Source organism: Tachysurus vachellii, chromosome 19 (assembly GCF_030014155.1).
Source record: "Tachysurus vachellii isolate PV-2020 chromosome 19, HZAU_Pvac_v1, whole genome shotgun sequence".
NCBI lineage: Eukaryota > Metazoa > Chordata > Actinopteri > Siluriformes > Bagridae > Tachysurus > Tachysurus vachellii.
In genome coordinates this window covers 8,760,001-8,782,919 of record NC_083478.1, presented here as the reverse complement: position 1 = coordinate 8,782,919, position 22,919 = coordinate 8,760,001, and the positions used below count along the sequence as shown (strand labels likewise).

Below are 22,919 nucleotides of genomic sequence, written 5' to 3'. Positions count from 1 at the left end.
CATGCATTATGTATGAAGGCTTTGAAATATTAATGATAAAACCCACAGTTCAGTCTAAAAAGTATCTTCAGCAAAAGCTTTACTCACAGCTTGATCAAATCTGAAATCATTTCCTGCAATATGTGTGACATTTACATCTGCATCCAAAGGAGTTGGTATAAGATGCTCATTAAACATGCAACATATAAAATAAACATCTAAAGAATGATACTTTAATATTATTTATGCAATTTCTTTCTTTCTTGACTATGATTGGACGATTTATTTGCATAGAACTGTGTCGAATCTACCTAGTCCATCTATTGCTGCCATCTCCTGGTCTTTTTTTGTAGTAGATACTTTAGTGAGGCCTGAGGCTTGAAGCTAAAAGCTACATGTTACAGTCAAGTGCAAAAGTTTTCCCTACCCATGACACACATGACGCACAAAGTTTTCCTTTTTTATTCTAGCAAAAAGGTCACAAATTGGTTGGATTAGTTAAAAAGGCTGAAAAAATATAAATGTAAACTGTGCATCATTTTATCTTCATCATTTGCTATCATCCCACCCTTTAGGTCCTCCCAACGTCTGATGTGGAATTGTAGCAGACAAGTGAATGTTATAAGGATTTTAATGTACTGTACTTCCACTTTTCTATATTGCCTAAAAATTTAACAAAAACATAAAGATTTAAAGAAGTTTAAGGACTTGCAGAAAAGATTTTAGGAGAAGTTTAAATTGATAGTTACCTATGGCAGAACTGGTGTTTGTGTGTGTGTGTATATGGGTGTCTGCACACACGTGTTACGTGTTATAAGTAGGAGGTTGATGATGCGGTGTGGGAGTTGTCTTTTCTACAGGAAAAACAGACAGCTGCTCACACCCAGCCCAATCCTCTATCCTTTGTCTCCATCTCTCCATCTCTCCATCTCTCCATCCCTGTCCTTTTTTAATTCCTCCTGGCAAATATCATGAGTGGCATGGATGAGTCCAAACTGCCCATTTGCCATCCTTGTGAGACCACCGGTCTGGTCAGTGGAAGAACTAACAAAGCGGTAAGTTTTTCTATTGACTCCTGTATATCTATTTACCCCAATGTTATTAGTGCACCCACAATGCGGGTCTGAAACTAGTGCTTACTTTAAATATTAAAAGTGCTATATTTCCTGCCACCTTCAGAGTTTTCTAGACTGATGCTTTCCTTAGTCTGTGTCCTAGTGAACCAAAATTGACATATTCATTAATGGTGACTTTAAAGCACTTTAGTACACCAGTCTGGATAAGGGCATCTGGCAAATACCATTAATGTAAATCTAAAAAATGTAAATGAAACCTTTTCATTGTGACCGCATATAGCTGAGACAATGGCTGCAGGTCTGTCTGCTTAACATGCCCCGAGGAACAGACCAGGCCTGGATTCATGAAGTAATTAGATTATTATTTAGCACTGCGAGTACATGCAACGCTTTAATCCTATTTAGATGTGTTTGTTTTTCCTAGTTAAATATCCGGCATAGTCCTGCCAGTGTAACCTTTTGGTGTTTGGTTAAAGCTCTGTCATTATATTTACAGCACTGCTGGCTCTATTTTTCTCAGATTTACATTCAGATTATTTAATGATCACATTGGCTCCAAAAGTAAGTATGCATTTTACAGATATACCTTAGCATAAAACAATACAATACAATACAATACAATACAATACAATACAATACAATACAATACAATACAATACAGTATTAAAAGTGCAGTATAAATAAAAGTGCAGTATAATTATAAACACATCCTCAATACTGAGGACTCAATAAGGACTACTGTAAGGAATATAAGCAGAAATTACTTGACAAAAACACTGTTCTTTCAATAAGATTATTATAAGCAGTGACCTATAATACCTCCTAGAGCCCCGTTGCTATGTGCACATAATTAGGTTTCTCATGAACAGCTGCAGCAGGCTAATAGTTTTTAAAGGATTGTACATTTGCCAAGTATTAAATGAACTGTAGGAAACTTATCCAAGCAGATAAACCCATTAAGTAATTAACCTTTCAGAAAAGTCACACGAATTACACGTGAATAATCTTACCATTAATGGGGATTTTACACACGTGAATTTGAAACAATTTAGCTCGTATGTTTTCTTTTTCTTGTGTCAACTTTTCACATGTAGTGCATCATTTCCTCCTCATATTTGGTTGATTCACATGTTTCAGAAATTTTGTACTCTTAATATTTCTTTAAATGTAGTCACATATTCACAGGGTGTTTACAGGGTGAGTTTACATGTGCATAAACACGGTAAATAAGGCACCTTTAAGTAATCTCATAGATAGATAGACAGACAGACAGACAGACAGATAGACAGACAGACAGACAGACAGACAGACAGACAGACAGACAGACAGACAGAGATAGATAGATAGATAGATAGATAGATAGATAGATAGATAGATAGATAGATAGATAGATAGATAACATTCTAAACAACTATATATAGCATTTAAAATTATATGGCTAATTCATATACCATAGTTAACTATCTATTTAGAAAACTTACTGCAGTTAAATATGGATTTCATTGCTGTCTCAAATGGCAACACCTGGAAAATGAAACCTTGATATTATTAGATATTATTGATATTATTTCTTTTTATCCAGCAAAGCATACTGTATAAGGCAGAGTTTTTGGTGTACAGGTTTCAGCTTGGTAACCTTAGTATAAGATGACGTGTGTGCCACTGCACTTACTCAAACAGGTTAATTTGTAAAGTCTTTGCTGCGTGGCCTTGTCAGTGACTACGAAGGTCCATTATGTGTATGTCAACAGTGCTACCATGTGGACCTTTCAAAACAAATGGCACACTGTAATTGTCGTGCTGGCCAGATGGCAAGCAGTGCATATTTAAAGCTCTTATTAGAAGCACTTATCTCTAAAAAAACATTTAAACTTCCCTGGTGTTTAACAATATACAAATCATGTAGAGCCTGTTGATTTGTTGTCTGCTTCTGCAGCCATGACAGGGCAGGGGTTTGTTTCCAGCTGCTTGCATTTAAGAGGCTCATTGCACATAAATTGAAAAAAAGGTCAGAAAAAGACTGGGGTTAAACAGAAGCACTTGTGTTAATAAAATAAAGCTTGTCTCAGCTTCATCTTTCTCTCTCTGGAGACAGTTATCCTAGAAAAGGCTCCATAGGGATTACTGGCAGGTCGATTGCCTGCGATATAACAATTTTAATATGAAGGGAAAACAAGATGTCATTGATTGATATTTGTGATTTTAGAGAGAGAGAGAGAGAGAGAGAGAGAGAGCTTTCTTTAGTTTTGATACGCCACAGTGCTGGATTCTCAAATCTGATTGGTCAGAGGGTGTTGATTGTTAATTCTGCTCTGACAGAATGATAAATGATTCACTCAGTGGAGTTTCTGTACAATCCTACACTGTAATTTAAGGAATATTGTTGATATGGTCAACCTTTTATTTTACATTAATGGAAGGAGTATACAGTGCCAATGCTCTGTAACATGACAGCTGTACTTTTTGTTATATTACTACCAAGGGAGTGGAAAGAATGAGAGACTGGAGAGATTGCTTATAATTGCTAGGAGATTAAACAGTTTATTTTTGCTTTGTAGTTTAAGAGTTTTAAATTGTTATCATTGGAAAATAATCAACTTTGTGGTGATAACAGGTACGCCATTTTACACTGGGCCATCTCACACCCCTGTGACCTGGTGGCGTAGTGGTAAAGGTGTCAGACCACCAATTGGGAGGTTGTGAATTTGAATCCCACGTCCACTAATCTGCCACTTCTGGGCCCCAAAGCAAGGCCCTTAACTCTCATTGGCTTAGGTGTAAAAAAGAGATCAAATGTAAGTTGCTCTGGACAATGGTGTAAATGTATTTGTCTATAATAATGCACCCTGTTGTTCTTTATTGTACCTCATGTAGCCTAAGCATAAAGCCATGAGGTTCTGTTGTAGAGAGGAACAGATTTTATTGATAGCTGGCCATTACAGCATGTTTTACACACATGTGCTTGCTGGAGCACATGGCCAGGGTACAGGTCAATTGTGTGGTCCTGGGAAAGTCACTAATTTGTTCTTGCTTGCCTATGATTTAATATGGTGATAAAACAAAATGGCTCTGGCTGTGTATTAAACACTGAGTCTTTATACTGAGTCCAAGGTGACAGACAAATAATTGGCAAATCTTTTGAACATTTTTAGTCAGAAGATCATTTACATGATACTTTATTTATTTTAAATATAATTTTTTTTGTATTACTATTATTTAAGTATATTAAAAGTACAAAATAAAGTTACTCAAGCAAAATGCTGGTATTAATGTACATTATTGTTACAGTGTATGTAATCATGCTGTGCTCTACCAAACTCTTTTATTATAGTTCTACTGTACATACGTTCTCTGTTTAATAGATATAGACTGTGACTTATAGCTACATAAAGGAAAGTATTTTATCTGGAAGTCTGTGAATTAATCCTAATATGCAGTCAGGTCTGAAAGTCTTTCAGTTTGAAGCAGTATTTAAGCATTTTGACGGTTTTTTGACTTTCAAGATATTTCACTATTCCTTGTCCTGATTTAAATGAAAGCAAACAAAAAAGTCCAATTTACGAGTAACAATTAGCTGTAGGTTACTTGTGGAGTTGATCTGAATTTTATTTGCTCATTAAATACATGTCAACTGTCCACATGTAGACATTTGCAGCCTCTGGTGTTAAAGTTGTGTGATATGATAGACCACAAGGGGATGCTGAAGTGTGTCAGCAGCGGTTCCTCAGAGTCATGGGGTGTCCTGCTGCTGTTTGTGCTGCTTTGTGCTGCATCCTCCTTCTCAGCGGGGTTTACAACAACAGTGTTATTGTATATAAGTCAAATAAGGCACTGTATCGGGTGTGTTGACAGGTCTCATTCACAATGGAGAAGCAGGAAAGAGCTCCTCCCTTACTACGTACATCCCCTGTGAAACAGTTTACTTTGCCTTTTATTCATTCTTGGTACATTCCAAGGTTTTCTATAAAATTGCACAGTATGAGAGACATCAGCTTCCCATAAATTGTCCTAGACAGGCTTTTGATTATTGTTCTCTCTTATGAACTTTCCCTTCACTGGATAACTGTTTTTCCATGTTTCCTTCTTATCTGTCTAACAGTAATGGTGTTCATCCCACCCTTACATTTTATTTCAGTTTATACAGCTGAACAATTGAGGGTTAAGGGCTTTGCTCAGGGCCCCAGGAGTGTAAGCTTGGTGTACCTGGGATTCAAACTCATGACCTTCCAATCAGTAGTCCAACACCGTAGCCGCTAGGCTATCATTACAGAGGTTCTTGCATATAAGTCAAATAAGGCACTGAGTCAGGTGTGTGGACAGGTCTCATTCACAATAAAGGAAAGAAGGAGCTCCTCCCTTACTACTTACTTCCTCTGTGAAAAGGTTTAATTAGCCTTTTATTTATTCTTGGTATATTCCACAAAATTGGTTTGTTCTACAAAATTGCACAGAATGAGGGACATTAGGTTCCCATCGAAGCTCTTATATTGTCATAATGACAAAAAATGCATAAGCAAACTTATGAAGTTCAACTTGTGAAATTATGTATAATTCTGTTGTTCTTCTGATTTTTCCAGTATTTTTCCTCATATAGAAAACTTGTCTCTTTCTATTGTGCCAATTTGATGTACCAAAAGGTAAATAAAATCAGTCATGATATTTGATCTTCAACAAAGAGAATGTAACAACAATATTTTATGAATGACTGATGAATGAATCTAAATCATTCTGTACATCAAAATGTGTTAAAGCACTTTTTATGTAAGCTGCTAACTGGAATAAGCCTTTAAGGTCTATACCTAAAAACAATACATTTTAGTCATCCATTTCAAACTAATATTTAGTTAGAGAATATAGAATTTGAGTCTGCAAAAGACATTATAAGACAAAGTTTTGCTATGATGCACAATAAACCACTTCTGCTACAAACAATATAGACTATAATTAAATTAAATACATTATTTATGATAGATTTTCTACCACTCAGGCATCTTTAAACATAAAACAGTGGAACTCAAAGTTATCTTTTTTTACTGAGTTCTGGTCACTTGAACTGCATGAATTTAATCTCGTGTTGAATGAATTTGTTGTTTACCACACAAAGCCTGAGAGATTAAAATACAAAAAAAAAGATTTCCTTTCCTATTTCATATGAAATCTATTTGCAGTTTTTGAGATGTATTTGTACTGGGAATTTTGCTGAGACTTGGCAACACTGCTGTTCATGCTTAGCCAAGACCTGAACAGAGGGGCAGTGTTCTGCCCTCCATGACAGATCTCATGCCCACTGCACAGACCTCTTGGTCCAGGCTTTAGACTTTGTGAAAAAAGTGATCCAGCACTTTGTGATGGATTCATTGTCTGTTTCACCTAGTTTGAGATGGAGACTGAAGCCAAAGTCTTCTTAATTAGACGACTTGAATAAAGGGGTGCCAGATCCCCCAAAGGGGAAAACAAAATGTCACTCTGCACATAGCTGTACTGGACCTCTCATTCTGAGTGTCCCAATTCCAGTGCATGAAGAGTTTGATTAATCACAGTGAAGATGTTCTTTGCGATATGCCATGAACTTAAAAGCCCAGGACAAAGAGACAAAAGAGATGGGGATGTAAGGGGATGATGATGTAGTTTGGCTAGATTGGTCACATTCAGATGATCCCATCCACTTTCCACTCAAACACTGATGCTTCTGTTTAAAGTGTGAAACTGCCTCAGCTCTGCATCCTAAGACAAAGATTTCATTCATGAAGTGTCAAGAAAAAGACTGTAACAATTTAAAACTAACCAGTATATAAAATGATTCAAACAGGGTAAAATGTTATTCAGTGTTTTGCCTATTTCTTTACATAAAGTAAAAAAACATTTAGGGATTATTTAGCTCAGGCTACTATACAGTATGTTGCATTATTGAACATTACACCACCTCTGCTGCACACTCTCTACTACTCAGTTATTCCATCCTAGCTTAAAGCAAAATGAGATAAGATGAGTTTCCTGTCAAGGTGAGCAAGTGTGGGGAGTGCAGACAAGCACGTTCCAGTAGACGCTGGCATTCCAGTCACATGACCGTGCAGATTACTGAGTCACGTCCCTACACATACTCATCCCTCACAAGTGTAAGGCAACCATCACTACATACCAAGGCACATGGTGCGTTTCTTCAAATATGACTGATCTAAACTTTAAAAAGCAGGACGATGCCACTAGTTTTTGGTCACATTCTTGTTCTTGCTCTGATCTTAAAGCAGAACATGACCTTTCGCCTTTAGGCCTGTTTAGCATTAATAAATAGCGTGGCAGTAGTGTTGACACCAAGGCTATGGCACAGTAACTACAGCCATTGATAAGATTAAAAATAAGTAAGTGCTTTCAAGATATTTGACTCTGCGGTAGAATAGAAACTTTGTATGCTCTGCTGGAAAATCATAATACATTTTATTTTCACATCAATCCACCTGGAAAACATATCTTGCTTTAAGGTCTCTAGAATAGTCTGTCTAAGTCTTTTTAAAGTTTTCAAAAGGTACCGATGTCTCTTGAGATCAAGTTGGATTGCAGTACTTAATAAATAATTTCTGCAAAATTTCTGGTCCCACAGCATATAAATAACATTGCTAATAAAGCAATAAAGAAAGAAATGTGAGCAATAAGAACAAAGGCTAAAGCCTAAGGTTAAGGGACAAAAGCAAGCTCTAGAAGCTTGCATTATCTTTATGAAAACTAATTACTTACTATGAGAGAAAGAAAAAGAGATAGATAGATAGACAGACAGACAGACAGACAGACAGACAGACAGACAGACAGACAGACAGACAGATAGACAGATAGATAGATAGATAGATAGATAGATAGATAGATAGATAGATAGATAGATAGATAGATAGGTGTGTAAGGACAGAGCAGCTTAGAAAAGCAGGTTGACATTCATAGTAAATCAGAGTCTATTTCTATTTTAGTAACCAATGGTTCTTTGAATCATTGGACAATACCAGGCCCTGAACACCCACCCAGTCCACCCAGTCTTTGATTTGTAAGGGTCTGTTTTTGTTTACATTGATTTTCAAAGAAAACTGATTTAATCATGTGGAACCAAACAAGCTTTCCTCTCACTTTTGTTTGGTGAAGGTACAGACGTATTTTCCTGTACCATACAAAAGAACAAAATCTTCTTTATTTATGTTTAGAATTTCACCGGATTCACCCCTGACACAGCGAACAAAGGCTGAGGATGTTGAACTACTCATTATAAAACAGTGGAAAATTTGAATGTAGTTAAAAGATTTCTTAAGGCTTCAGAATTAAGATATTTATTCATTCTTTTTCTAATTAGAACCATTAGATTAATTTTAAAATGTTTTAAGCAATTCATTATACACACATACCTGTACTGTATAGGCCGTTCACTAGAGTTAGAGTTGGTATTTACAGACCATGCTGTTCACTAGGCTTTTCACACATTGGACATCAATCTATCTGATCATTGCAACTGGGTTTTATTGACCGCTCTTATTTCTATCAGTCACATTGTGCACAGTGGTGCTCAGAATCACTGACAGCTTTCACCACATCCCATTGAAACTTCAGCAGTGCACAGTGTATCTTGGATGTTTAATCTAACAATTAAAAAAGTTTCATATTCCAAAATATATTGCATAACATATTTCTGAATTATATGAGATTGCTAAAGTGTGCGTCTTTATGGAGACTAATAAAGAAAACTGTTTCCTGACAAAGGATACGATCATGTGTTCATAACAATGACGATAGCAAAGTAATGTGTCATGATCAGTATTTTGTGAACAAATACATGGTGAAATTACATATTTTTATGGACAATGCGTTTTAGCCACTGTTCCGTGTTTTCTTAACATTTTAGAAAATAAAAACCCCAGACCTTTAATTTCAGCTAAGAGACAGGTGTTTGTGGAGAGAGAGGTTTGTTATTTCACTCACAACTGGCACTTAAACACTTATGATGACGTTCATGATGTACAAATCTTTTAAATCAAATATTTAATATTCAAACTTAATATGAATGATAGCTGAAATCACTCTTAAAATGTAACAATAAAGCATAGTTGTTTTATTATAGATTTCTTTGGCAAGCTCTTTCTACAGTTCAATAATTACTTTCATGTTCATGTGTAAACGGAAAATATGCAAAATCAAAGAAAGCATGAAAGTGAGTCGAGAGTACGAACAGCCAATCAGCGACACGCCTCCTCTCCATCCAATCAGCTTCAAGCATTATGACGGAAAAAAAGCCGGATCTGCTCTGCTTACAGGAATAAAGCACTGTAAACATACCTGAAGTTTCAAACAGAAAGAAGTGAGGAGAGAGAAAGACAGCTTCCAGGATGGCGATGGGGAAAAAAATATAATTAACGGATATCGATTATTTCTTTATTGTGCTTATTTTAAAAAAATAGCGCCGATTTTATTGAACTGATTTTATTGTTAAGGAAAAAGAGATAGGACTTTTTTACTCTATAAATAAGATCATCAGTATTTATTCCTAATAAACTCCTCACGATGGACTCGAACAGAAAGGTAGGTGAAGAGAAAAGTAATGTTTCTGACATCCTTAAGCGCATCATTAATGTGTCCATTAATAATGTGTCCATTAACGTCTGTCTATTTTATATATATATTAGTATTTATTATCTAACTATAACAAACTATGTATTATCTCAGTATATCAAATAGAATGTCTATATATACTTATGTATTTCTTAAATATTTCTTGCCTTTTAATATTTTCAATAATATTTCAGTCATATTTAATTTTAAAACACACACACACACACACACACACACACACACACACATATATATATACTTTAAAAAAAAAAAAATATATATATATATATATATATATATGACTTTAAAAAAAAATATATATATATATATATATATATATATATATATATATATATATATACGGTTTAAAATTAAATATGACTTTGAAATATTCACAATATTTGAAATATATGTAGATTTCTTATATAGACAAAATATTTTAGTAAATATAGACATTCTATTTGATGTATATTTACATTAGTATTTATTTATATATCATGTTATACTATATCCTATATAATAAATCATAATTTATATTAATAAATTATTAAAATAAATAATAATATAGTAATAAAAGGTGTTAAATGATCAGGTGTATAATTATTATATTAATAACTATAGGAGTAGACTACATCTCTAAACTAATGTTAGTGACAGATTCTTTGGTGTTTGTGATATGCATGTTTATTACATTGGTGGTTTTGTCACAAATATTGTTGAACCTTATAATAATAATAATAATAATAATGATAATAATAATAATAACATATATAATAATAATAGTAATAATTAAGAAGAGAAGCTTCCTATAAAATCTGCAACGATCGCATGGGGTATAACTAAGCAGAACATTCAGATTAAAAGTATTGTGATATATAATGCACTCCATATCCATCTAATGGAGCAATTACTTCATTGCTATTATCCTAGGGAAACCAAACAAACTGTATATTTAATAACATATTCTTTTCATATATTAATATTCTGGTATCGGCGATGACAGTATAACTTTGTTGTTCATGATATTTGTGATATCTAAAATTTATATCGCACATCTATAGGGCATAAATCGCACACTGTCCTGTTGCCATATTGTCATATAATAGCACTGTGAGTACAGAAGTGCTCTTCTACGATGACATTCCCTATTCAAGCATGCATGCATGAATCCTTTTATAATCTCAGAATGTTCAAGTTTTTCCCCCCAAAGATTTGTGTGCTTCCCAGAGAGCTGTGATAGAACATTTGAGCTCACTGTGTCCTTAAGGATAACTCAAGTGGTGTATGCTGGTCTAGATTGTTTGGGGGAGAGGTAAAGCAATAGCAGATTTCAAGGCCGTGTATGTCCGTCTCAGCCTTGGAGGCTGTACACCGGTACATCTAGTGTGCCTGTGTGTGCGTGTGCATGTGTGTGTATGTGTGTGTGTTAGACCCCTCACCCCTCCTCATAATAACCAGCTATTGCTAAGAACCTGCATATTATTCCTCCTCTGATCTTTTATGAACTATAGAGGTCACAGCATGCCCTAATGATTTATTAAGAGTAACAGTTCAGTGATGCTCCTATTTGTGGGAAAAGCCACATTATGATCAAGCTTATATTAAAAAAAAAAACTGTGTGACTCCAAGTGTTAATTTCAATAAAGTAGAAGCACACTTAAAATGTTTAACCCAAATGCATTCATATGCACTTATATAACACCACAAGTTGATTTATTGATTTTGACACTATCAGAAACATAATGTGCTTCAATGACAGTTGACAACCATGGGAAAAAATAGCTTTAGATCGTCCTTAAGATACCTGTCCCGAGGAAGGCATGTGTGTTTTTTTTAAAATAAGCAGCTGGTTTAAGTGGACAGAAACAAGATTACAGTGCTATTAAAAGGCTGCTGGAGGATACCACTGCTGTAGGATTTCTCTAACAGAGTGTTGTATGCTGCCGTCGTTGTTCTCTGTGGTCCAGTCTACATGTGTTGCTCCTAATGAATGATTTAATCAATCAGGGTTTATTGCAGAATGATTTCAGGAACCCTTAACGAAAGCAAAATGACTAAAATAGATAACATTTCAATGTTCACAAAAAGTATAACAAAATATAATTTGTTTAACATAAGGATAAGACCATTACCATAGTTTAACAAATTCTGTAATTCATAATGTCTTATAAATGTATTAATATCAAAAGTTCGCTGTAATTGTTTATAAAGCATATAGTAAATGTTATATAGTGATATTTGATCAGAACTTTTTATTATGCTGTAGTGCTATGAATGTAACTAGGACTATTTATCAGCAATTATACAGGATTTTGCCAAAAACAATTTTTTTTTACAACATGTAACAAAAATAAGATAACAATCGCATTATTGTTGAGAATGACATGCTTATATAAAAGTCTTAACAATGACCAGTTTACATGCAACCTTGATGCACATCTGGAATATAGTTGAACAGCAAGCATTTGGTATCAGTTTTGCTAATAATTCTATTGGTAGTATGTTAAAAATAATTGTCTGTAAACGCTGAAGATATTGTGTGGGCTGCTAGTAAATCATTTGCTAAGTTGTGAATAGAGCATCTTTGCATATGCTTTCTATGTTTTGCATATATTTAATAAGACATACATTGTCCTAAGGACTAGTGACATGGATAATCTTGATAACCCAACAAGCTAAATTTAGACCAGAGTGTCATATGGTGCAACCATGTTGTCAGTGCTGTCAGCCACATCTGCGCTGGACGCAATTTACTTGCCTTGAGTGTGTTAAACCCTCATCATCAAAACATTGCATCAGGAGCAGTGCTGTATTTGTTACGTAAAGGCTTAGCATTGTGAGTGCAGGCCAACAAGAGAATAATTAGTGATCGCCTCAGCTGTGGCGTACGTGCAGGTTTGAGTTTAGCTGTTCCCGGATCCCAATAATAAGATTACAGTTAGAGAGCCACAGGTTCACCTCATTAACAGAGAAAGCCTTATTGATGAACATTACTCAATCTCGTTTGAAAGCAAGACTGACCTGAGTGCCCTGTATTAACGTCTGTAAGCATGACATCTTTGTGTTTAGTCACGCGTTTTCAAGCTGTTTAACTTCTGCTGAACAGAAAAATGCATTGGTCATCTTACTCTGTTAAGGCTGTAACAATGATTTATTATTTTTTCCTTTGTGATGTACTACAGAAACACAGAAATGTGCCATAGTTAAAATATCTCAGTGCTTATTAACACACTATAGGGCAACATATAAAATATGAAATAAAAAAGAAAGACAATAGAGCATAACCTGGTCCTTAATGCAGATGGAAAGCTTATTTGCCCAGGAATGTTAAAAGTTGTATAATTTATAGGTGTTATACAAACTACGAACTGCCCTTTTAATTACTCACATTTAAATGTCATATATCATATTCTCACACATTACTATTAAAGTGACATGTAAGACATTAGCCATGAGCTACATATACCTGACATTATATAAGTATTGTGTTTCAACAATAAAATGACTGATGTCCAGACCTCGGTGTTTTTTTTAGTTTTTAGTTAGTTATGGACATGGTTGTATAGTATAGCTGTGTTCTGCCTTTAAACTACAGAATTATTAAAAACAAGACATTTTCAAAAAATAAAATCATATGCAAAACAGCACAATTGTGTTGCCAATTGTACACACACTCTTCCAGATCATATTTATTGAATAACTGCCTTTTATATAGAAGGAAATGTCATTTATGAAAGGACGTAATCATAGATAAATATACTTTTAATTGAATTGACTATCATGTCTGAATTTAAATGTGTCTGGTAATAATTAGATGGACCCCATAAAGTCCATATATATATTATATACTGTATATACTATTTTTCGCTTCATTGTTTTTACCACACTTGTGCTAATACATGGATTATGCTTAACTTTAAATTCAGATAAGAGATTAACTAAACTCAATCTAGTGATTTGCTGTGGACAAACATGACTGTGTTGAAAGAAAGTTCTGGCTACTGTTGTGTGAAACCCTTTGAAATTGTTGAATGGTTGAAATGCTCAGTAGGGGCATGTGATTTGTATTAAAAGTTACCTTTCTTCCATTTTCTATTTGCAGCAAATGACGTTGCCGCTAATGATGTCCGTCGGGACAGCAGTAATCGGCTCTTTACAGTTCGGCTATAACACAGGAGTCATTAATGCACCTCAAGTGGTAAGCAAAGCCCATTTACATCAAAACTTTCTACATGAACAGTTTTAATCAGGAAAAAAATTTTGGCTCCCGAGTGACGCAAAAGACAAGAGTTTGCCGTGCGGCAGGTGATGACAAGTTTAAATCCCATCAATGCAACAGCCACAGCAATCCATGTCAGAGTGTTAATGGAGCAAAATTCATCGTGGTCTCTGGTGTGCATATGCTCTCTTCTCTTTCACTCTCTCTCTCCTCTCCAGTCACTCACAGCAACACTAGACAATCGTTAGCATCTGTGGACTAATGTGTGCAGAAGAGTGTCGATAGAACTATCCTCTGAGTGAGTTACTGTGACCAACATTAGCAGCATTTCAGAAACATGCAATTGGCTGGCTTCACATGTTGCAGATGAAGCCTGTTAGCCTTCACCCTTCCCTGGTAGTCATCATATAATAGGAAAGATCTTACGTGTAGAAATTAGCAGTTGACCAAATTGGGGAGAAAATGGGGGAAATGCTGTAAATAACATAATCAGATAATATTTTAATTTATTTGAATCTTAAGTGTAAATAACTTAGCTATTTTAAGAATTTGGATATGTTTTTAAAAAATGTATGCATAAAAAGGTTTAAGCTTGAAACTGCCTTTTGTTTCACAAGATACATTTGCTCATTTCAATCATTTATAAGTGGATGAATTCCAGTTGATTGCTAGTAGGGTAATATCATTTGAAAGAGAGTTTGAATTCTCTGAAGAAGCCTTCCAGGACTAATAATCTTTTTTTTTTTTTTTTTTTTTAATTTCCTGTTAAAATAAGGTTGTAATGACTGGATTTAGCTGAATTGCAAACAATTTGGCCTGTCTGTAATATTAATACAAAAATTCTCTCAGATGTCCGCCGACTTTACAGATAATATTGTAAAACACAAGACTTACAAATTCACAATATATTTTGAAATATAATTATTATAAATTTGGGGCATTGTGTAATTATTGTATTTCTACACAAAAAAATATAGATTAATAGTGGAAAATATGTCTTAGCATTTAATTTAAATTCCGTGCTGGAAGGTCAAGCTTAAAGCAGGCAAGCTTCCTTGTAATCTAGGGCCACTGATGCCACTTTATCAGTGTGGACGCTTTTTATCAAGCTCAGAATTTTCTTCTGTGACTTGTGAACTCCACTCAAAGGTCACACAAAGGGGGATGAAATGTCAGCTTGTGCTGAATATATTTTCTGCAAATGAAGATGAAAGAAAAAGTTCTATGAAAGCTTGAAATTTAAAATTACTGTAAGTATAATAGTGAGTCTATAGTAGCCCTGATTCTGCTCAGTAGCTCCATAAAGTGTTAGCTTTCTAATCTCTCATAGTTGAACAGTTTAATACAATCAGGTCTGGATTGGGTCTTGCATTGAAGTATGACTTTCACAGACAATCCCTTTCAGTTGTCATGTCTTTAGTTGGCAGAAAAATAGGGTTAGTGTGGAGTCTGACTCCCTCTGCTGACTCAGAGATATGGCTAAGGCTGGTTAATAATCTATAATAATCAATAATTCAAAAACCTGCAATTTAACCCCAAATCATAATATTAAAACACAGAATTATTGCCATATTTCTATTTACGTATTTAAATACATTTGAAAATGCACATAATTGTGAATATAACTTATTATATATAACATATTCACAATTATTATATATAACATATTCTATTTCTACACAAAAAACACAGATTAACGGCAGAAAATACATCTTAGCATTTAATTTAAATTCGATGCTGGAAGTTCAAGCTTCAAGCAGGCAAGCTTCCTTGTAATTTAGGTCAACTGATAATTGTGAACATAATATATTCACACTTTACATCCATCCATACAGAATAACACTGTAGCCTCAGATTCATGTTTTTGGATGACAGGAATGGAACCAGATCTGCTGTTCTCTCTGAAGTGCATTCTGAGGTGTTATTCTGCTCACCAGGGATGTAAAGAGTTACCATAACCAGTAACTCGCTTAAACTCATAACTTCCCCATTCTGAGTGGCATGATTTAATGCATTGCACTGCTGCCACATGATTGGCTGATTGGATAGCTAAAGAAATGTGCATGTGAATAGGCATTCGTAATTAAGTGTCCAGTAAGGACTCATTAATTTCACGTAACATGACTTTTTAGTAGCTTACATGTTTAGATGTATTGTTCACTGATTACTTTACAATTGCAGATCATCGAGGACTTCTACAATGAGACATGGTATGCTCGGTATTCTGAACACATCCCTCCAAACTCCCTCACTACTCTCTGGGCCATTTCTGTCGCCATCTTTTCTGTAGGAGGTATCTTCGGCTCTTTCTCTGTAGGACTGTTTGTCAATCGTCTGGGCAGGTGAGATTTCTGATTTCATCTGTGCAGTTCACTGGTACATCACTGGTACTGGTTCAGTACTCATCTCCCCTTTATCTCTCTGCAGGAGGAACTCGATGCTTGTGGCTAATATCCTAGCATTTGTAGCAGCTGCTTTAATGGGCTTCTCTAAGCTGGCTGCATCCTGGGAGATGCTGATCTTTGGTCGGTTTGTTGTGGGTCTTTACTCCGGTCTGTCTACAGGCTTTGTGCCCATGTACGTAGGCGAAATTGCTCCGACCGCTTTGCGTGGGGCATTGGGCACTCTGCATCAGTTGGGTATTGTCATAGGCATCCTGATGGCACAGGTAATGAAGGACTTTCCATGTGACTGTATATTTACAAAGACTTTCTCCTTAGTAGTAGAATGTATGCCACTCTATACACCTATTGCACCTTGTTAAGTGTTTCTGATTACTCAGTATCTACTTTTATTGCTTCTGTCATTTTCTGCAGGTCTTTGGAATTGAGTCTATTATGGGAAATGCAACAATGTGGCCTTTCTTGCTGGGCTTCACCTTCATCCCAGCCTTGATTCAGTGTGCCCTGCTGCCTTTCTGTCCAGAAAGCCCTCGCTTCCTGCTCATCATCCAGAATGAAGAGAACAAAGCCAAGACTGGTGACCTCTCCTTAAGCTGCTACACACCACTGTTCAAATACAACAAGCATACATATAATATAATGTAAATTTAGCTGATTATTTAGCTGAAATGTATAAATGAAAATGTTCTGGTAGTTCTGAAGAAGCTTCGGGGCACTGAGGATGTTGGCGATGACATTCAGGAGATGAAGGAGGAGAGCAGGCAGATGATGAGGGAGAAAAAAGTGACGATCATGGAATTGTTCCGGTCTCCACTTTATCGCCAGCCAATTCTCGTCGCTGTCATGCTGCAGATGTCACAGCAGTTCTCTGGCATCAACGCTGTAAGTTTACACTGTACACTCTAAAGTGTAGTCCGATCTCACATACATTTTGTACAATATACAGAACATTAATTGCCTTAGGGAGTTTTCCCTTTCCACCATCATCTCTGGTTTGTTCATTAGGTAAAAACTTACATTTAAAATGTATTCATCCTTAATTGCTTAAGTTAAATCCTGAGTTTCCTGTAAAGCTGCATTGTGACAAAGTCCATTCTTAAAAGTGCTACACAATTAAGAAAAACTGAATTACATTACAATGCAAACATGCAGTAAGCAATAGGGCATAGTAATACTGCCAGTATGCACAAAAATAAACGCACAAAAGGTGCAGCAAACATTATACACTTTTTTTTGCAGTTATGCTGAGATTGTTCTTCATTTATTCATGAATTGATCGTTCACTAATTACTTATTACTGTGAAGGAAAATGATGGAAGAAAGAGGCTGATATTACAGTTTGTTACTTACCTAAGATGAATATAACCCTGTTGACTTTACTACATTGTAGGTATTTTACTACTCTACTAGCATTTTCAAGAAAGCAGGAGTGTCTCAGCCGGTCTATGCAACCATTGGTGCTGGAGTCGTGAACACTGTATTCACCGTAGTCTCTGTAAGTTTAATTTACATTTCCTTTGCTAAAGTTCATATTGAGTGAGAAGGATTATTTCAACTTCACTAGCTGGAATGTGCTAATCTAGCTTGATTAGCTGTTTAAAGAAGGTTCATATGAAGTTTGTCTTATCGGATGCAACGTCTCACACTTCTGCAGCTGTTTGTGGTGGAGCGAGCAGGACGAAGATCCTTGCACCTCATTGGGCTTATGGGAATGGCTGTGTCTGCTGTTTGCATGACCATTGCCATGGCACTGACTGTGAGTGCATATTTTCTGTTTATTTTCTCTACTTTTACTCCTAGACTCTTTTCCACTACTTTTTTGTTTATTGCTGTGGTTAAAACTAATCTCAGGAAAAAATTTAGAAATGTGTTAAAAGTGTTAAAAAGCAAAATTTATTTTAATGTCTAGTTAAAATATGTTAATTTATGTACTACATCACCATAGATAAATTTATGTTTATATCATAGTGCTAAGATCTCCATTCTGTTTCTGTTTGAATTTCCTATAACTGACAATAGTGCCAGCTGCAAATCACAGGTTTAAACACTGCTTAGCCAAAAAAAGTCACACACTCAATTTCCTGCTTTAATCACTGCACAAATTTGTTGCAGCATGTGCAAAGTCACAAAATTTGTTTCCATCCAGTGTTGCATTAATTTCTCACTAAGATCTTGTATTGATGATGGGAGAGTGGGATCTCAGTGGGGTTAAGTTCAGATGTCTCATGCTCCCTAAACCTCTCTTACAAATTGAGTCCATTGAATCCTGCCGTTGTTATCTTGGAATATTCCCATGCCATCAGGGAAGAAAAATCCACTGATGTAAAACCTGGTCATTCATTATAGACAGCAGACCTAATTTCTTTGGGCACTAAAAGGTTACTGAGCCTAGACTTCACCTACTGAAACAACCCATAACATTTCTAAGACAACAGGATATGTCTTCTGACAAACGAGAAGCTACTCACTGCATCAGTTAGAGTGAAATAACTTTTATCTATTAATCAATATTTGCTTAGTTATATCCAGGTGGTGACCGGTTTTTGGCCAGTCACTGTATTAATCTGCTCAGTTTAATCTATTATTGGTTCCATATTAACAACTTATATAGTATAACAGATAAAATCAGCATGTTATATACGAAAGAGTTGAAGATTGAATAAGGTGAAGATTCATGTACAGTAAAATTTATTAAAGGAATCTCCAGTCAGCTCTTTTTTTCTAAAAAAGTCTTCAGGATGGAAAATTTTGTATTTTAATCTAACTATAAACTGATGAAAAGTATGAGGTCTTGTTTTTTAATTACGCAAAACTTTTTTTTTGTTGTATAAGAGAAATAAAAAGACACAATATTAAATTTCATCCAGACTGTCGTTTCTGTAAGAAATGCCTTGCACTGTTGATTGACTTTTACCACCCTGCCCATTTTCATCTATTCCTTTCTAGGAACAAGTCCCAGCCCTTTCATATGTCAGCATTGTCGCTATCTTTGTTTTTGTGGCCTTCTTTGAGATCGGACCTGGTCCAATTCCATGGTTCATTGTGGCTGAACTTTTTAGTCAAGGCCCCCGACCTGCTGCTTTCGCTGTGGCCGGTTTCTCCAACTGGACGGCAAATTTCATAGTAGGAATGGGCTTCCAGTATGTGGAGGTATAAAAAAGTGGACAGAACTATTCATGTGTGTTTTTTTTTGTGTTTTTACTTTATTAGAAGTGTCACAACTAATCATTTCTTGTGTTCTTTTGTTTAGCAACTGACAGGCCCCTATGTCTTCATCATCTTCACCGTGTTGTTGCTCATTTTCTTCATCTTCACCTACTTCAAGGTGCCTGAGACTAAGGGCCGGACATTTGATGAGATCTCAGCAGGGTTCCGGCAGAATGCGGGCTCCGGTGCAGAGAAGTACGGCCCACATGAACACAACATTCTGGGCGCAGACTCGCAGCTTTAAGCTCTGCGTTTTACTCCCACACTGCCTAAGTGGCTCTCTATAAAGCTCTGATAACATACTGTAGAGTGTGCTGCAACACCCACTTTCAGATAGATGTGTTTGTCTATCGACAAGATAGGAATCCTGTGACTGACTCCTGTTTGTGTGTCTCTTTTTATTTCTTAGAACAATGAGAGTAGCATCTTTGTCTGCCATTTGTGATTCTTTTTTTTTTTTAACAATTGCACTATCACTGTGCAATCACTGACCACTTGCATTGCCTACTGACACAGATGTACACATTGGATACACACCTGCATAACACTGTTGTTTATTTATACTATTCCATCTGTCTGAATGTATCTTGACCTTTTAAAAATTCATTTTAAAAATTAATTAACGTGGGCTAAGACTCTGGCTATTAAGAAGTTAGTTATAGCAGTTCCATCATCACTACACTGTGCACAAGCTTCAGAATCTGAATATCATTGATGTGATATCAGTGAAATTCATTCATTCTTCTGTTCATCCTGAGTAAGCACTTTATCATGGTCAGGATCATACTGGATCCGAAGACTATCACAGGAAAGCTGGGTCTAATGTTGAGAATAGATCTTGGATAGGAATCCTGTCTATCACAAGGTAACATCCACACACACACACTCATTCACAGCTGGGGTAATTCAGTGCAGCCAAAATACCTACAAGCATGTTTTAGAAGATGTTTTAGCTTTCTATTCATTTTTACTAATATCACTAAGTTTTTAATTTATTGGCAGATATATTTCCTTGTTTCAAGAAATAAATGTAAGAAATTAGTGAAATTATGAACTTGACAAGAAATTTCACGAAGTGGACTTCATTTCAATGGTTTATTGATTTATTGTTCAGGATGTTTTTGGTGGACATGATTGAAACAAGTTTTCTTTTTGTCAAAGGAATTCCATGCATTCTAAAATGTTGTCAATTTATCCTAATCCCTGAAATGTCTGTAAGATTTTATATTACATGCCTTTAAATTTATAACACAAACTATTGTCATTTTAATTACATTGTCCTAACAGTAGCCTCAGGTGCAATACAGAATGAATAATATTGGCACCAGCCTCCATAAAAGAGAACCTTTGGATTTGATCCATCAGTAGAACTAGTTTTGTTGGCAACAATTCCACCACATTTACACAAGGTAAAACAGAATGTACATTGAAACCAGATGTATTCATGAGGAGGCTGTTCAAAAACATCTATGCCGGCTTATACCAAAAAATTGGGCTACTGAGTTTTATGCTATTTAGTTTTTAAAACCTACTTCACCCATCTTTCATCATGCGTTGAATAAAGTCCAAACATTTTTTCTCTGCTGTTGTCTAACTGAGAATATTTCTCAAACATGTTGCATTAACCACTCAGCTTCACCCAGGTGATTAATTTGCATTTACTTAAGTTCAGTCCAGCAGAAAGATTCTGACTTTGACATAGAAGCAAAGCTTAATGAATTTATTTTCTGACATTATGTGACATGATATTTGAAAGCTCTCTGTATGTTTGGTAAATCTTATGACAAGGTTAAACCATGGGTTCTGAATGCTACAAAACTACACATGCCACTGTGAAGCTGAAGTCACTCTCTCTTTGCTTTCATTTGGACTCATTTGGACCAGGCACCTTTTGCTCCATGCTTCTGAGTTGATTGTGCAGTTGTTTAGTTTCTATTTCATTTCTTTCTGCCAGACTTGTATATTTAGAAGAATAACCCCACATAACTGATGTAAAAGTTCCACACATTTAATACACAAATTATATCATCATATATATATATAAATCTACAACATTATATATATATATATATATATATATATATATATATATATATATATATATATATATATATATATATATATATATATATATATATATATATTTTTTTTTTAATGTGCATTTATTACATGGGATATCATTGTTTATTTATTGCACATTAGACCTCACTGTATGTAATATGCATCTATAAATGTTTAAGCACAACCTTGTGTTTGATGGTATGTTTTCTTATTTCAAATAAATATTTCGTATTTATTTTTGGACGTTTTTTATGCTTTGACTATTACCCTTCCACAGTTTTAGGAAATGCTGCACAAAGCATTGAAGATTCAGTACTGCTAAAACAGAGCGCTTAAAGAAATTAGTATTAACAATAAAAAAGAATCACACTACATGCTGTATATGTACAGAATATTGAAGGATATAGGAGCAGGTTTATGAAGTTTAACAATGTGCCTATATACAGAAAATCAATAAAATACAAGTTTTAAACAGTGTGGTGTCTCTTATTCTCTGTTAGAAATTTTCGTACAAAACCTAATATTAACTCTTTTTACCAGAAAATGGAATTTGAGCCAGTTCCCATGTTCAGCATTGAATTGCTTTGCCAGGTCACACTCCACAGTGGTGGTTAATGGCTCAACTGAAAGCAGACACCCTGTGCTGGAGACTTTTCAGCTTTTCATAATTATTTCTATTGTTTACCTAGCTTACTGGGGGCAATATTGTTGTAGAAAAGTTACTAAAAAAAAACAAAAAAAAGTTTCCAGACAAATGTTTCTATCTTCAAAGTGCATGAATTTGCTTGTACCTAAAATTTAAAGGCCCTATCTTAAACCAGTGTGTAATGTTATCCTAACAGTGTGGTAAAAACCTCTCACACTGAACGCCAGCAATCTCCTCATTAATTTTATATCAGACTTTCAGCAATAAAATAATTCATTTTTTTATATTGATTAAAAATATCTGATAAGTTGATTTCTATTCTGCCAGCGACGTGGAACACCAGAGTACTGGTAAAAATGTTTTTTTTTTTTTAAATACAACAACAATTATATTAGGTAAACATGAATTAAACAGTGTTTAATCAGTAATAATTATGAACAAAATAGATTAATTAACATTGTGAAATTCAGTGTTACTGGAACATTTGGGAAATTGAAATAGTTATATATGAAATGTAGTTATATATAAATATGCAAAGTTAGTTCAATGTTTGTATTTAAATCAGTTTCAAGATTTACCAAACTACCAAACTTTTGTCATGTCAAATGTTGCTTGAAACACCTTGAAATTATAGTTTAATGAGGCATTAATGTATATTATGTGCCTTAAATGCTGTTTTTACGAAGCAGCGGGAAAAGATAGACTGAAATACATAAAACACTACCTACCGAGTACTTACTTAGTCTTCA

The 22,919-nt window shown here is 35.1% G+C and overlaps 1 protein-coding gene across 2 annotated transcripts; it reads left to right on the top strand.

Annotated features, from left to right (window-relative positions):
• Positions 1 to 894: 894 nt before the first annotated feature.
• slc2a1a (solute carrier family 2 member 1a) lies at positions 895 to 21,507 on the top strand. Of its 2 annotated transcripts, none has more exons than XM_060894465.1 (10): positions 895 to 1,034; positions 13,738 to 13,833; positions 16,036 to 16,196; positions 16,282 to 16,522; positions 16,671 to 16,833; positions 16,951 to 17,138; positions 17,647 to 17,751; positions 17,911 to 18,012; positions 19,203 to 19,406; positions 19,507 to 21,507. In XM_060894465.1, exons 1-10 carry the CDS (start codon positions 951 to 953, stop codon positions 19,705 to 19,707), a joined length of 1,545 nt encoding a protein of 514 aa, XP_060750448.1. In that variant the 5' UTR covers positions 895 to 950; the 3' UTR covers positions 19,708 to 21,507. The 2 variants fall into 2 exon arrangements, with proteins under 2 accessions (XP_060750448.1, XP_060750449.1); XM_060894466.1 differs by lacking the exon at positions 895 to 1,034 and adding an exon at positions 9,369 to 9,605.
• Positions 21,508 to 22,919: the final 1,412 nt, after the last annotated feature.